This window comes from Lampris incognitus, chromosome 8, assembly GCF_029633865.1.
Source record: "Lampris incognitus isolate fLamInc1 chromosome 8, fLamInc1.hap2, whole genome shotgun sequence".
NCBI classification, from domain to species: domain Eukaryota; kingdom Metazoa; phylum Chordata; class Actinopteri; order Lampriformes; family Lampridae; genus Lampris; species Lampris incognitus.
In genome coordinates, this window is record NC_079218.1 from 32,929,650 (window position 1) to 32,945,003 (window position 15,354).

Consider the following 15,354-nt stretch of genomic DNA (forward strand, 5'->3'; position numbering starts at 1 on the left):
ATGCGGGAGTGAGAGCAGCAGGCGATCCTGTCTGCATATGTGAGTGCCATGGCAAGCAGGGGTTTCATTACCGAGTTTGTCCTGGGCTGGCTTGGCATCTGATGATAATAGAAGGAGACTAATAGAGAGCACAGAGGTAGCTGTCGTCTTCTGCACTGGTCACATTCTCATTTGTTGCTACCGGCATCGGATGAATTATTTAGTTTGGGGCGTCTTGGCTCCGCCATCGGCCCGACGTACACCCTCTTGCATTCCCTCACTCCGGTCCCAGGGACGACAGCCATCCAGTGCACGCAAGTGTGTGTGTGTGTGTGTGTGTGTGTGTGTGTGTGTGTGTGTGTGTGTGTGTGTGTGTGTGTGTGTGTGTGTGAAAGAGAGAGAGAGAGAGAGAGTGAGAGATGAGGCTAGAGATTGTACGTGTGCGTGCAGTCCGTTGCAATTAAACGGAGCTTCTCATCCTCATTCTGTCAAGACCGGTCTTCCCTGCATGAAAACGTCCCGCGCAAAGCCGCACGCCACGTTCCAGTCTCACACCTCGCCCTCTCTCCATCAGCTTTCTTCTTCATTCCCACCGTCCTACAAACTCCTCCGCAGCGTACATATACATCACACCGTTTTATTCATATTTTGCATCAACTGCTGTATTCTCAACCCTGCCTCCATGTAAGTGTTGTGACACAGCTGGTTATAAAGTAATTCGCAGGAGGCTTGATAGGCTCGTCCAAGGTGAATGCACGGTGTTTGGATCACAGGTCCGATTCACCTCAACTCTTGCATGAGGAACTGCAATATACCTTTCAGCTGCTGTTAAATTATTGAGGTGCCCTCGCTCACCACATGCTGCTAACGCGCACCAGCCTTCAGCTCAACTTACCACGTCGCCAGTGGGTTATGATATCAATACGGGCTTTACAACGATCAATAATTCACACGCCTAAGCACCTATCAGGCGCAAATATAAATATATATATATATATATATATATATATATATATATATATATATATATATATATATATATTACCTCACATTTACGTCAGATCCAGTCTTTATGTCCCTTTACGCCTAAGCACACATCAGGCCCAAATGTGTGTATATATATATATAACCTCACATTTACGTCAGATCCAGTCTTTATGTCCCTGCAGTGCAAAGATGGCGCAATATTTTAAATCCCCGACGGCATTTACCGAGGGAAGGTATTTACAGTTCACGTTTTTCGATACGCTGCAACGAACCTATGAATAATATAGTCTCATACATGTCTCCATCCGAACAGACGGTTGAATATGACGACACATCAGCAGGATAAGCGCGTGCGTCTCACCTTAGCCGCCTGTTATAAAATATTCTCTTTATCATCACAAATCAACTGTATCTTGTCCGATATATCATCAAAGGGAATATGAACGAGAGCCAGATATGATGACATGCATGTACAGACTGTTGATCCTCCGGCTACGTAGGACCACCATGGGAGGGAGAGGCAGTCTCACCGGGCAAACGACCACCGCAGGTTATGTTTGCTCTGGCCCAAAGATGGAGGACAAACTTGCCATCACACAACAAGTCAATGAGTCTGACTGTTGCTTTATTCCGACGATGCAAATTTCCACCAATAAGATGTAAGATGGGAGTGGGCCCTCCCAGTATGGGACCCTTGAAATAGCTGAATTGGTTGCGCGTAAAATGCTCAAAATGCGGTATGCGTCCAACTCCTGTCAACTTATGTAATACAAATATATTATTATTATTATTATTATTATTATTACTACTACTGCTACTACTACTACTACTATTATTATCATTATTATTACTACTGCTACTACTATTATCATTATTATTGTTATTACTGCTACTGCTACTACTACTACTACTACTACTACTACTATCATTATTATTACTACTACTGCTACTACTACTACTACTACTATCATTATTATTGCTACTACTACTACTACTACTACTACTATTGTTACTATTATCATTATTATTACTACTACTGCTACTACTATTATCATTATTATTACTACTGCAATTACTACTACTACTAATACTGTTATTATCATTATTATTACTACTACTGCTACTATTATTATTATTATTATTATTATTATTATTATTACTGCTACTACTTCTTCTACTATAGTTATCCTTATTATCATCATCATCATCATCATCATCATCATCATCATTATTATTATTGCTATTATTATTTTGTTATTATTACCACTATTATTATAATTCAAATTTATATTATTATATTGTTGTTGTTGTTATTGTTATTATTATGTAAAGCGCATTGGCGGCCTGCGGTAAAATTAATTACCAAACGGCAGCACATCGGACAAAGACAGAAGACAATCTTAATAAATGCAGATTAATCAAAAGTTTACACTGACTTAAAAAAAACATTTCCAGGATTTTCTTTATCTAATTATACAAAATATAATCGCCACCTTCCACATGGTTTACCTCTTCGATAAACGTAGTCCCATGCCCCCCCCCCCCCCCCACTCCCTCTCTCTCCCTCTCTCTCTCTCTCTCTCTCTCTCTCTCTCTCTCTCTCTCTCTCTGGAGTCACACGTCCCCCGTCAGACCGCCACTCGGGTCTTGCATTGCTCCTCACTGGGTCCTATACTGATATATATGATTAATATTACGTCGTCATTATACGTGATCAGCCTGACGCGGTCACATAAGGCCGTCCATAATTAAAATGGAGCTAATTTAGAGAGGAAGGGCTTTGTTAAGACTCACATAACGACACTGGGCGTAAACAGGGAACATGTATATTTTCAGTGTTTGTATTAAACGCCAGGCTGCATTTCTAATCCCAACGGGGCCTCTGGGATTCATAAATAAAACAGTCGGATACGTTTGTGTGAAACAAACAGTTTACAATGATCTTCTCACCTTTGGTCCAATTACTGAATGATTAATGCGTCTATCGTCAGCTTTGGCATCTATTTCAGCGTAAAAACGCTTTATTTTGTCATTTTTATACATATTTTGTATATTATCAATGCATCCGTCATTCCTCACCATGTCGAGTCCCTGTAGACTTGCAACCCGCAGTGTTGATTAAGATGATGCCACTGGCACAAATGAATAAAAAAACAAAAAAAAACAAAAAACCCAAGTGGCTTATTCAGGACATTTTTGTTAGAAAATAATCAATTATTTATTAAGTTTAAACTTCACACATCTTAAGTGAAATCCAAGAGTGAGGCAAACATACTTGGGTGATATAATGCGTGTGTGTGTGTGTGTGTATGTATGTATGTATGTATGTATGTATGTATGTATGTATGTATGTATGTATGTATGTATGTATGTATGTATGTATGTATGTATGTATGTATGTATGTATGTATACCTGTAATACTCAAAAACATGTGTACATGAAAGCACGCGATGCCAAAACATAGCAGCAACGTCCCAAAGCCCCGTGGCTGTGTCTCGTATTTGGGTATCGTTTGTAAAAGCATTTCAAGGTAAAACTCACTCATGCGTCATCGGCTGTGGAAAATATACTAACGATACCTGATCGTTCGCATGTGTGAATCATCCTACAGTTTTTAAAAACAGCACGGTCGTTTGCAGACGGTGACGCTGGTTTACAAGGTGGCCGGACGCGCGTGCAATCCGTTCACAGTCAGCGGTTACCAGCGCGTGCAGTGCCACACTTATTGATTGATATGCACATACATACATACATACATACATACATACATACATACATACATACATACATACATACATACATACGTACGTACATACATACGTACGTACATACATACGTACGTACGTACGTACGTACGTACGTACGTACGTATATGTATATGTATATGTATGTATGTATATGTATATATGGGTATGGGTGAAATCGTCCTAAGACAGAGTAATGGTGATACCCGGGCTATGTGGACAGACAACTGAGTGGATTTGATTAACAACTGACAAGAGTCTGTATAGGCTTGACTGTGGAGCAATCCGGAGCGTTTCTCTCAAATTCATTCAGCCGAGTGAGGAGGGAGGGAAGTGATCAACAACATCAGAATAAACACCCAGTCGGACTTTTAGCACAGTAGTAATACACGTGTCCCATAGCATACCAACAAAGAAATTCAAATGTGCAAGTGTGGTAAGAAAGACGAGGAGTGAGCAACACGATTCAATCTGAATGAAATAGAAATAGATACTACGGTTGTTGGGTTTTTTTCTTTTTCTCCCAGATAATCCCAGACGAGTGTGACGATGTGTTGATAAATCCCTGTAAGCAGGCTATCATTAATCAGCCGACCAGAAATGTAGTATTTTATTCATGACGCCTGGACTCAATGCACCGCCGAGTATTTCATCCTTTTCTGTTTTTGCCGCTGGTTGCAAAACCACACTCGAACCACGTTCTTTTTCAGGTCCAGTTTCTCGGCGATTGCCGCGATCTTTTCCGATGACGGCCGGGGCTGGATGGCAAAGTAGGCCTCCAAAGACCGCTTCTCCGGCGCGGCTATAGACGTGCGCTTTCGTTTCCTCTCGCTGCCACTGAAAAGGTCTGGCTTGCTGTTTTTCTCACGGTACGCCGCCTCGGCTTCCTCGAGCCAGGCCTGCAGAACCGGTTTGAGCGCGATCATGTTATTGTGGGACAGCGTGAGGGACTCGAACCTGCAGATGGTGCTCTGGCTCAGCGACCCGACGCCGGGGATCTTCAGGTTGGCGAGCGCCGACCCGACGTCCGCCTGGGTAACGCCGAGTTTGATCCTCCGCTGCTTGAACCTCTCGGCGAACGCCTCCAGCTCCCGCGGGTCCGACTCCACGTCGCTGACGCACGCCATGCTGCTGTGCACGGAGAGGGAATGCGGGTGGGCCATGGTGGCCATCGCCTGGTGCAGCTGCCCCATGGTCTGCAGGTGATGATGGTGCTGCTGCTGCTGCTGCTGCTGGTGCTGCTGCTGCTGCTGCTGCTGGTGAAGATGGTGGTGGTGGTGGTGGTGGTGGGCCGGCGTGGTCATCCCGGGAGGCTCCGGAGCCCCCATCCCGTTCACGGACAGGCTGGAGGAGAGGTGCTCCAACAGATCGCCAGCCTCCAGGCTCTGTCCGATGTGGTGGTGGGAGGCGATGGTGGAGGGGACGTGGGAGATGGGTACGGTGGTGGAGGAAGAGGAGGCTGAAGTGCAGGGGACACTGCTCATGGTATGGTAAGTCACGTCTGGTTTGAATGGGTGACTCTTGCCGTGAGAGACGACGCTGTCAGCAGCCGCCAGAGCCTCTGCCCGTGCCAGCAGGCTCTCATCAAAGCCTCCGAATATATTGCCCTGGAGCTGGAGGCAAGAGTGCGCATATTGGAGTCAGTGGGGAATTCTGTCAGGCAGCTCAGGATTTAAAAAACATTTTTTTTCTTCCAAAGGCAAGCAGCAGCGCCGAGGAGGAGAACCCTCCTCAAAGCACAGGTCATAAAAATTAATATGAAAGCAAGAGCGACGCTTGAATAGACATTTGGATAAGAGAGAAAGAGAGCGAGAGAGCGCGAGGGGGCGCTGAGGAGGAGGAGAAGGAGGAGGAGGAGGAGGGAGGACACAGTAGGAGAATGCGAGGATGAGGAGGAGGGTGGGGAGCGGGATGGGGAGGGAGGCAAGAGGAACGATAGAAGAGCAGCAAGCAAGCGGATAAGAAAGAACAAAGTCCTGTCAAATCAAGTTTTACAGACGTTTCCAGTGCGACATTGCTCCTTGCCCACACACCTCCACAAGCTTTCTCCGCCAAACTCTACGTACCTGCGGGGCAGGCAGACACACTCTGCGCATGCCCTCCGCGCCGGCGTGCAGGCCGGGGTACTTGGGCTCACACAGAGCCGGGTGCATGGAGAAATGCTGCTTTCCGCTCATGGTCGTCATCCTCCTCGCGCGCAGGAGTGCGGGCCGGACATGCGGCCGGGGGACGGAGAGCCGGCTCCTCTGCTGCGGCGCGACCCGCTCCCTTCTCCTCGACCACACGGAGCTATTAACATCGGCAGCACCTCCCGGGCTTCCCTTTGCTCTCCTCTCCCTTTCTTTCAGCCAACCCTTCCCTCATGCTCTATCCATCCCTCCCTCCACCCATGCCACTCCACCCCCACCCCATTCCACCCCCCACCTGATCCGATCCCCTGCTCAACTTACAAGTTACAAGTCTGGTCCTCAGTGCGCAAGCGTGGGATAGCCTTGTAAATAATGATAATACTAATAATGTTGTTTTTTTGTTTTTTGTTTTTTTTTTAAAGTTAGGAGGTTGATGCTGGCGTCCGACTCCAAGTGAGACTTGTGGCTATTTGTCCCTCAGTTGGAGCACAAAACACAAAGTAAAAGGTCAGCTCTCCGGTCAGCCTCGTCACTGCGTGGTATACCTGCAGGGCTCCTGGGATATCACAAAGGATATGTTGCGGGGGGGGGGATAGTATATATTTTGAGGAAGAATCATGTAAAACGGGAGACTGTGAAACTTCCGGGGAGTTCCTCGTGATAAACTGGTTAAAAAAGGAGTCTGGTTTAAGAAAAAACAAAACTCAAAACCACACAGCAGGGACAACCCAGACCAGTCTAACGCAGAGCTGGCCAACACCCAGCTGTGCACATCCGTCCGAACAGGCCCGTCATCGGTCTCTTTAACTTTAAAACAAAGCAAAAACAAAACAAAATAAAGTCATGTCACTCGCACGCAGAGGACAAACGTACGACGCACGTGACGTACACGGAGACATTTGACTCACGTTTCAATGACGGATCCAAAAATTACATTCGACCAGCTGTGTGTTATAGCTACCGTACCCTATCTGCAGGGAACGTAGGCATCATGGAAAATGTCTTTAGAAAAATAATAATTTGCACAAGATCGTTCGGAGACCTGCATCTTACACCAGGGGTCCCCAGTCTGGTCCTCGGGGTCCCACTCAGCATAACTATTGCTGGGTTTCTCTGCCGCCAGGTGATTAAGTACATTTCCTCGTTGTGTCAGCAAGACAGGGGATCGTTATTAACCACCCGGCATGTATCGCAGGGCAAGTCAAGTCAGACTTATTTGTAGAGCCCAATATCACGAATCACACATTTACCCCAAGGGGCTTTACACAACACCCCTGTCCTTAGACCCTCGCATCGGATAAGGAACATCTCCCGAATAAATAAATAAATAAATAAAACATTTAAAATAGGGGAGAAACCTCAGGGAGAGCAACGGAGGGGGATCTCCCTTGAGGACCGGATTGAGGACCACCGGCCTAAACAACTTCATAAAAAATTTTGATCAATTAGAATGAAATAATTCAAACCTCTGTTTCAAACACTGTCTGAACCTAAACCCTGCCAGCCTTGGGCCCGGGTCCGGGTCCCGTGTCCCCGTTAAAAAAAAAAACCAAAACCCCTTTACAGGCTGTTCGTGTAGCTGCCTGCTTCAGCAGGCGGCACAGGGCCGGACGGTGGAAAGGGGAGCCCGGCGGACGGAGGCGGACCGATGACACGCGCGGTTCAATCCGATCCCGTCTCCCGCCTCTCCGATTCCTGGAGCCTGCATTATTAAACAGCGCGGTGGCAGGCATCCATTACCACGTTGGCATGTTCTTATTCATTATACAGATTAAAGCAGACATGATCTTCTTTCTCTCTCTCTCTCTCTCTCTCTCTCTCTCTCTCTCCTCTCTCCTCTCTCTCTCTCTCTCTCTCTCTCTCTCTCTCTCTCTCTCTCTCTCTCTCTCTTCTCTCTCTCTCTCTCTCTCTCTCTCTCTCTCTCTCTCTCTCTCTCTCTCTCTCTCTCTCTCTCTCCTCTCTCTCTCTCAGTGCAAACCTGTTGCAGGAGCCCCAAGTGTGCTCGTAGACTTCTGATATAATCCAGGTCACCCTTATGCTGTGCACACGGCGAAGAAACCACGGGGGTAAAAATCATTTCCGGAAGGGGGATCGATATGAATTTCTGCAACAACACCCAGAAACCCTGTCGGCGCCTAGGTTCGGAAGGCCACGTGCGAGAAGTCTTCAGAAAGCTTCGGTAACTTCGGCTCGCATCTAACGAGACCGGAGAAAGCCCATCTTTAAAACGACTCATCCCTTTTAAGACGACCCTGAATAAGGCATGAGGTCCTTTTCTCACCCTCGCCACAGCACCCCTCCTTTTCTCACCCTCGCCACAGGCCGCCCCCCTCCCCCTCCCATACCACCCCCTTTTCCTTCTTCTTTTTACTTCTTAATAACTGTATGGCAAGAGCCATTCATAATTCAGCGGCCATTGTACAATGTTTACGACTTGTCATCTGTGACTGTGCGCGTTCGCATCCCGAAGATTGACTCTGGCATGTTTTATGGATTTGTTTGTGGCGAAATGTGACAGCAACTCTCTACCCCCGTCTGGGCTACAGACTTTCCTCTGCCCAGTGACCCTGCGACTGTCGTAGTTAGCCCCCCCCCCTCTCTCTGCTGTTGTCCTCCGTGCACACCCCCACTCCGTCACCAGACGCAGAACGAGCGCTTTAAGGTGACATCCCCTCCCCCGGGGACAGCCGGCACTTCTTGCATTAAATCCAACACACTGAGTGTTTTCACTTGGCTTCCTAAAGTAAGAAACGCCCATCTATAATTAAGCAATATTTGAACATGTCAGAGCCGCTGAAGGCAAATTAAAGTCGTTCGAGAGAACGGCAGTCGCGGTTGCCGTCCATCGCCGGGGGATGGGCTGACTAAGGACCATCCCTAGTTTCCAAGAGAACCGAGCGTAAAATGTGGGCATCGTCTCACATCTCTGATCTCGTTCATTTCCAGTCTGGACCGCACGAGGTTACGCAACCGGCACAGAAATGTACAAGAGTGTGCCAGAACAACACAATGCTATATCGACCACTTATCACAAATACACACACGCGCATCAGCTAGATCCGCTGGGCATTAATGAACAGTTGTGCTTCTGTCTGGCACCTGCCAACTAGGGATGTTTAGTTAAGTTAGGCCTACAAGCAAAGTGCCCGATGCATCTTTAGACTAATCTATACACAGGCAACCATGTGCGATGGGGGTGCCAGTGGTATGCGTGTTTTCTTTCCAACCAGTCACAACAGGTGATTTCAGTGTGATATACGCCAGATGGACCAAAGTGTGAAATTAGCCGGTGCAGTAATTGTTTGGAAGGAAAACCTGCATTATTCTCTCTCCTCCATGGCACATGGTTGTCTGTCTGCCATACCACTGGATGCTGTGTATTGGACTGTACATCGTGTTGCATTTCAAGTAAAGCTAGTATATGTGAAATCCGCAGAAAGACACCTCTCCCCACTTCATTCACTCATTTGCCAACTCATCTGTTCTCAGACATTTCTGTAAGCCTAGTGCCGTGGTCCTGAACCAAAACAACACAAAACTCCTGGGAAGGGTTAGAGCAGACAGCACACTTAAAGAAACCACACCAAACAGGGGTTGAAGGTAATATTTCTGGAATGGAACTTTTAAGTACTTTTGGAATTTTCTCTTGCAACTTCTTTTCACAAATGTTGATTTTTTTTAACCTGAAATTTTTTTCTCTTTCAATCCAATTCGTCTTTTTCTTTTCTTTTTTTTGTTGATGTTGTTGTTTATCATGTTCCAAGCACCCCATTCCTCCATCTTTATTGGCAAAAGCAAACATGCTACTTAATTAGAAATAATTTTTACAAACAGAATAAATCAAGAAAATACATCCACATCCTGCAAATATAAACAGTAACAAATCCAAAACTATTATCCAATAAAGGTTTTACATTTTTTTACATTGTGTCATAGTAGCATACACAAGATAGTAAAAATAAGGGGGGTGAGAGGCATTCTGAATCTTCACCTCCACTCACAGGGAGATCTGCCAACAGGGCGGTCCTACAAACCTCCTCTGCCAATGGCCCCATGAATGATTTTAGGGAAATTAATAAATAAAACAAAACAATGCCTTACAAGCGCAAAATTGGTTGCTTTCAAACTATGAGTAACAACTCCTTCCTGCCAATTTGGAAAAAGCCCAGCTGTCCTTACTTGTCCTCATTTGGCTGCAGGAAGTCTGAACAAGCCATCTACTGGGACTGAGGACCAGCTATCGCCTTCAACAGATGGACCGGAGAAGAAGGCTCTTTAAACGGGACAGCAAGGTCAACCGGAGGGACGCCTTCTAGTTATCAGACAGACAGCCCACAATTCAGTGAGCTATGAGATGCAACGGACGAGCCAAACAGCAGTGTATAAGTGGGAGAAACCTTCAAAGCTAAAAGCATTGTTATTTTATTTACCCAAAAAAAACAAAACAAAAAAAAACAAAAAAAAAACAAACCACGACATGTACTCTGGGGAGATTCTACAACCTTTCACATCCAGTACCAGTGTATGTTATAGGCAACAAGTGAAACAATATCTGTCCACAGTTGAGAAACTATTGTCCAAATCTCTAACTACACAAAACCTCCTTAGGGATTATTTTATTAAGAAAAAAACAAACAAAAAAAACAAAACAAAAATTTTCGAGCCAACACAGTGGAGTATCTTTACATGCAGGCGGACACTGAAGCGGGACTATTGGCGTTAAAATTACTTAGGAAAAATACCACAATAAATAAACTGGTGTTGCACTTTCAATTTGGTAAGGGGCCAAGTTTATAAAGTGTATACACTTAAAAAAAAAAGAAAAAAAAAGAAACTGAATCCGTCTTCAATGTATCGGGCTGCATGTAAACACTGTATATCAAACCCGCGCTGAAAGACTATTATTTAGAATTGCAAAGTAACTTTAAACAGTCTTTTTGACAATTCTTTTAACTAAATTGCATGAAATTTCATTCCTCCCACCCTGAGGATTCAGAAATACAGTATACGTAGGAAGAACAGACTATTTTTTTTTCTTTGTCATCTAATGTACAGGGTCCTGAACTTTTTGTTTTGGGGTAGCTAGAAAGCGCTGAACGCCTGCCCGTCGTGGCGTTCAAATAATACGGCGAGAGCTGTGTGAGCCGTATTGCCCTCCAACACGATCTCTCTTACAGCTCTGGCATGTTCTTCCTTTTAAAATCTTCCTTTTCCAAAGAAAATGTGCTACTTATGAGGTCAAGTTACACATCTCACCGACTGCCTGTGGGCAAGCACAATTGCTAACAACTAAGCTGAGACGCTCTTAATTGGCCTCCTGTAACAAGACCTCTGCCTGACAGTCTTGCCGTTCATCCCAAAGAACTTCATCATCAGAATAATTAAAAAAACAAAACAAAAAGAACAAAAAGTATCAACAGTAATTTCTTGTTCAGACATTTACAAATTTTTACAAAAGTAAATGACAAATCTCATAAAAATCCAGCCTTCTGCTGATCATGTAAGGCGAAATATATATATATATATACATATATATCATATATATGTGTATATATATATATTAAAAATTAATTATTAAGTATTACATTCAAACATCTGTCTACGTGTCTTGACACATTTTTGGAAATGGGTGATGCTATCTGTGTCCCCAGAAGCCTCTCAGGAGGTCAAGGGTCAGACTGGAGGACAGAAAATGTGAAAAACTGCTAAACACTTGTAGAAAATGTGGAACACCCCCTGGGTGTTAAGACTATGTACAGAGAGTGGCACCAGATGCTGAATCCAAATAAGAAAATGAGGAAATAAAAACGGAGAATCTGAACATTTAGCTATACAACAGTTGGGCAGCGTCACATTGATGTGGACACAGTAATGGTAGTTGCTGCTGCTGCAATTTGTAAACATCATAACGATTTTGCTCCGGTTGCCCTCTACACCTATCCCAGCCCTACTGTGATTACGGTGCAATTTTGGGCACCCTATAGTAGTGAGCCAGCAAGCGCTTCGGGTGTCTAGAAAGCGCTATATAAATGCAATGATTATGAATTAATAAACATTGTATCCAGATGAACTGATTCAACTTTCTTTGATTTTTTTACCTGGATTATTGAGCATGCATCAAGACAAATAATAATAATCCATCCATCCATCAATTATCCAAACCGCTTATCCTGCTCTCAGGGTTGCGGGGATTGATGGATTATTATTATTTGTCTTGATGCATACTCAATAATCTAGGTAAGAAAACCAAATAAGGTTGAATCAGTTCATCTAGATACGACGTTTATTGATTCATATTTGCATATGAAACTGGTTGTTGGTTTCAGTCGTTATGCAACTGTATTGTACTGTATTGTTTACAAGGGGTGGGGATATCTGCAGTGAGTTTGACTGAAGATGTCACTTAGTTGAGTGTTCAGTGATGGAACGTATCTGTCAGTAAATGTTGTATCCAGATGAATGAACTGATTCATCCTTCTTTGATTATTATTATTATAGTGATGTTAGTGGAGGCGCACACAATCAGAATGGCACCAGTGACCCCTTCGAAAGTTGGGATCGCCGCCAAACATGTAAAACAATGTAAAACCATATTAGAATTGTTCCGTTCGGGTATGGAACGGTGCGCTTATGCAAAGGGTGGGGTGGGTTTGGTGGCAACGCAAAACTCTCTTTCTGTGATGGAATGACCATCCCTGGACTGAGGACAAGACTTCAAAACAAGGGAAGAGATAGCTTAGATATGTATAAAAATACTTATTCACAGTAGTCACAAATGTTGTGCATTACTGATATTAATTATCTGGTAACCACACTGAAACTTAGACATAGAATTTCTATTTATAAGAACAACTTAACATTTATTTTTCTCAGCAAAAGTGAGACATTTTAAATAATTGTTTAGTGAAGTCAAGGGATACAAAACTGTCAGCCCTTTGAGCTTCTTTACACAAATAACCCACGTAAAGACTTTTGTTTTGCATTCTGATTAGAGTCTTAGATTCTTTAGTTTCAAAATACTGGACTGGAAAAAACAAAATAAAAAAGGCGACCTCCATCTTCTGGTCTTTCAAGCTCTACGTGAAAAAACAACAATAAAATAACTGATGGTCTCTCTCGAGAGCAAGTAATGACAGTCCATGCCACCTTCATCGTCTCCAAGATCGGCTCTCGTATTCATCATCTTCATCCTCGTCCTCTTCCTCCTCATCTTCATCCCCTGCTGCTGGCAAGAAAGAGCTGACTTCCTCCTGTTTGAGTGAAAGATTTATATTAATTAAATTAATATAATCAATTAATTATTAACATTATTTATATTACTACATTAATATAAGAGAATAAAAGTAAAGAATAAATAAATGTCGAATTTTTGTACAATTTACCCCCCCTCCCCCAAGAAGAAGAATCCACCGCATTACATATTTTGCCCTGCATCATGTCACATCTCCCCTTCACTAAATTATGAGATTTAAACAGACAGGAGCATTAGTTACTCATGAAATTACTATTATCATCATTTCTAGCAGCAGCAGGTTCGCTGGATGGTGTAGCACATAGAAATTAACACAACTCAGGTTCAAATCCCTTGATCAGCATGCACCCTGCTGCTGAGGCACCGTTAAGCAAGACACTGAATCTCTATCAGCCGAAGGGAGTGCCTTTCTATTCATGACTCTGCATTTGCCATTTGTGTGTGTGTGTGTGTGTGTGTGTGTGTGTGTGTCAGGAACACACTGTCATTTTACTTCATGCACTTGTGTACATAAAATGAAACGAAATGCCGTTTCCTCCAGCCCACAGCAGTACAACACAAAGACAAAATCGCATCCAAAAACTACAAGAACACACATATCCAAACTAACACATATATCCAAACTAAACAAAACAAAAAAATCACTATCCAAGGGAACGAACGCCAGCCAGGGTGACTGTCGGAACCGCCTGTCTGCATGGGTTAGCAGTTAGCTTAGTCTGCCCCGCTTCCGTGTCCTGTCAGACCGCTCTTGGCGACAGCTCTGGGCAGGGGCTGTGGTCCCCGGGTCCACTGGACGAAGCAGACCAAGCTCTCCCAGCTGATCCAGCACTCCCAGCCAGACATCCTTGACACACCTCCCCGCACTCCTCACGATGACGTCAAAAACACCACAGTCAACACCAGGTGAGGCCGCTGCCAGACCACCCTCGGTGTTATCGGGATTGCCGGTCTGCATGGGCTAGCAGTTAGCTTAACCTGCCACGCTCTCCCAGCCAATTCATCATCTATTTCTGTACATAGTAGTTAAATGTTTATGTTTACCTTGTCATCTGTTTTAGTTGTACGTCTATAAGTACACGGAGAGCAATGGAGGAACTGGAGTCAAATTCCTTGTATGTGTAGGCCTACACATGGCCAAATAAACTGATTTTGATTTTTACAAGGGTGTAGACTATTTACAGGTGAACTGACAGCACACAAGCAACAATGGCCGCGACATTATGTTTGCAGTCTAAGTGAATCAGTTGTACAAGGACTATTTCTCTCTGCCTCCTACATCAAAATATATTGGAACATTGTTCTACTGTGATCGTCTGGCTAGCAGAATCGCCACATCATTATAACATTTCAAATGGATAAAATAGAGAGAAAAATCACGGACTGCATCTTTAATTAGCAAGAAAATTGCATTTTAGATAAATAAAAAAAAAAAAAAAAAAGGGAGACAATTTTCCATGACAATCAAAAAAGCAGCACTCCTAAAAAGTTACTCTTTAGTAAAGTTGGATGTTACAAAACTTAACTTAACAAAACTGGTTTGCATAAACCACCATATTACACACATCCACTGCTCGGTCCACCCATTTCTTAGGGTGGTTTCAACTCTGGCTTACTTCTCAAAAAGTCTTCTCTGAATTAAATTCAACTAACACTGTTTACTCTGTGTTATGTAACCAAAAGAAAAACGATGCAGCTTATCCAGTATTTAAAAAAGGCCAATGAAGGTTGACCACTGTGCACTTTCGAAACTATACAATACAGTTTCGAACAGGTTTCCTATGCTGCTGTGGCATATGTAACCCAGTGATGTGGTGCAGCCACCAAAAAAGGGTAAATATTTCTTTAGAAAAGTAATCATTTTGTTTTTCCATGGAAGGATGCTATTTTCACAGTGATAGCGCTATCTATTATACATTTTACATGGCTTAGCATGATGGCACCGTGGATGGCAGTCTCAGTACAGCGCTCTCTAGTACTTTCTTTGTTTTTGTTTATTCTCTGTGTGTTCGGTTACTCAAACCCGATTACTTTCACTAGAGAACTGCTTAACATTAGGCAGGTCACTCCAGACAGTTTTCACAAACCCGTAAATTTTGCTGGAGATCTTAGTTGGCTCTGACAGTGGGGGAGTTCGAGCTGTGCTCCCAGCTTTTCACCTGGTGAATCACCGCTCCATGCTCAACAAAATGGACGAGCTGCTTCTCCTCAATGGGACGTACAAGGACTTTGCACGTTCTGCTCCCCTTTGTTTCACTGAAA

The 15,354-nt window shown here is 43.9% G+C and overlaps 2 protein-coding genes across 3 annotated transcripts in view; both read right to left on the reverse strand.

Annotated features, from left to right (window-relative positions):
* Nucleotides 1–4,340: 4,340 nt before the first annotated feature.
* Nucleotides 4,341–5,897, reverse strand: pou4f3 (POU class 4 homeobox 3). Of its 2 annotated transcripts, XM_056285254.1 has the most exons (3): nucleotides 5,778–5,897; nucleotides 5,004–5,324; nucleotides 4,341–4,934 (listed from the first exon to the last, which is right to left on the reverse strand). In XM_056285254.1, exons 1-3 carry the CDS (start codon nucleotides 5,895–5,897, stop codon nucleotides 4,341–4,343), a joined length of 1,035 nt encoding a protein of 344 aa, XP_056141229.1. The 2 variants fall into 2 exon arrangements, with proteins under 2 accessions (XP_056141229.1, XP_056141228.1); XM_056285253.1 differs by having other exon boundaries at nucleotides 4,341–5,324.
* A 6,882-nt stretch (nucleotides 5,898–12,779) lies between these two features.
* Nucleotides 12,780–15,354, reverse strand: part of rbm27 (RNA binding motif protein 27) — a 71,419-nt gene continuing 68,844 nt past the window's right edge. The window contains exon 21 of the mRNA XM_056284981.1: nucleotides 12,780–13,090. Within this exon, the coding sequence (XP_056140956.1) occupies nucleotides 12,989–13,090 (102 nt within the window). The 3' untranslated portion in view covers nucleotides 12,780–12,988. The remainder of the gene's footprint in view (nucleotides 13,091–15,354) is intronic.

Excerpts from the sequence above, each read along its gene's own strand:
- pou4f3 (XM_056285253.1), bottom strand. The coding sequence starts at position 5,897 with ATGACGACCATGAGCGGAAAGCAGCATTTCTCCATGCACCCGGCTCTG. Across the intron at positions 5,325-5,777 it reads TGTGTCTGCCTGCCCCGCAG|CTCCAGGGCAATATATTCGG; the intron begins GTACGTAGAGTT and ends TCTTGCCTCCAG.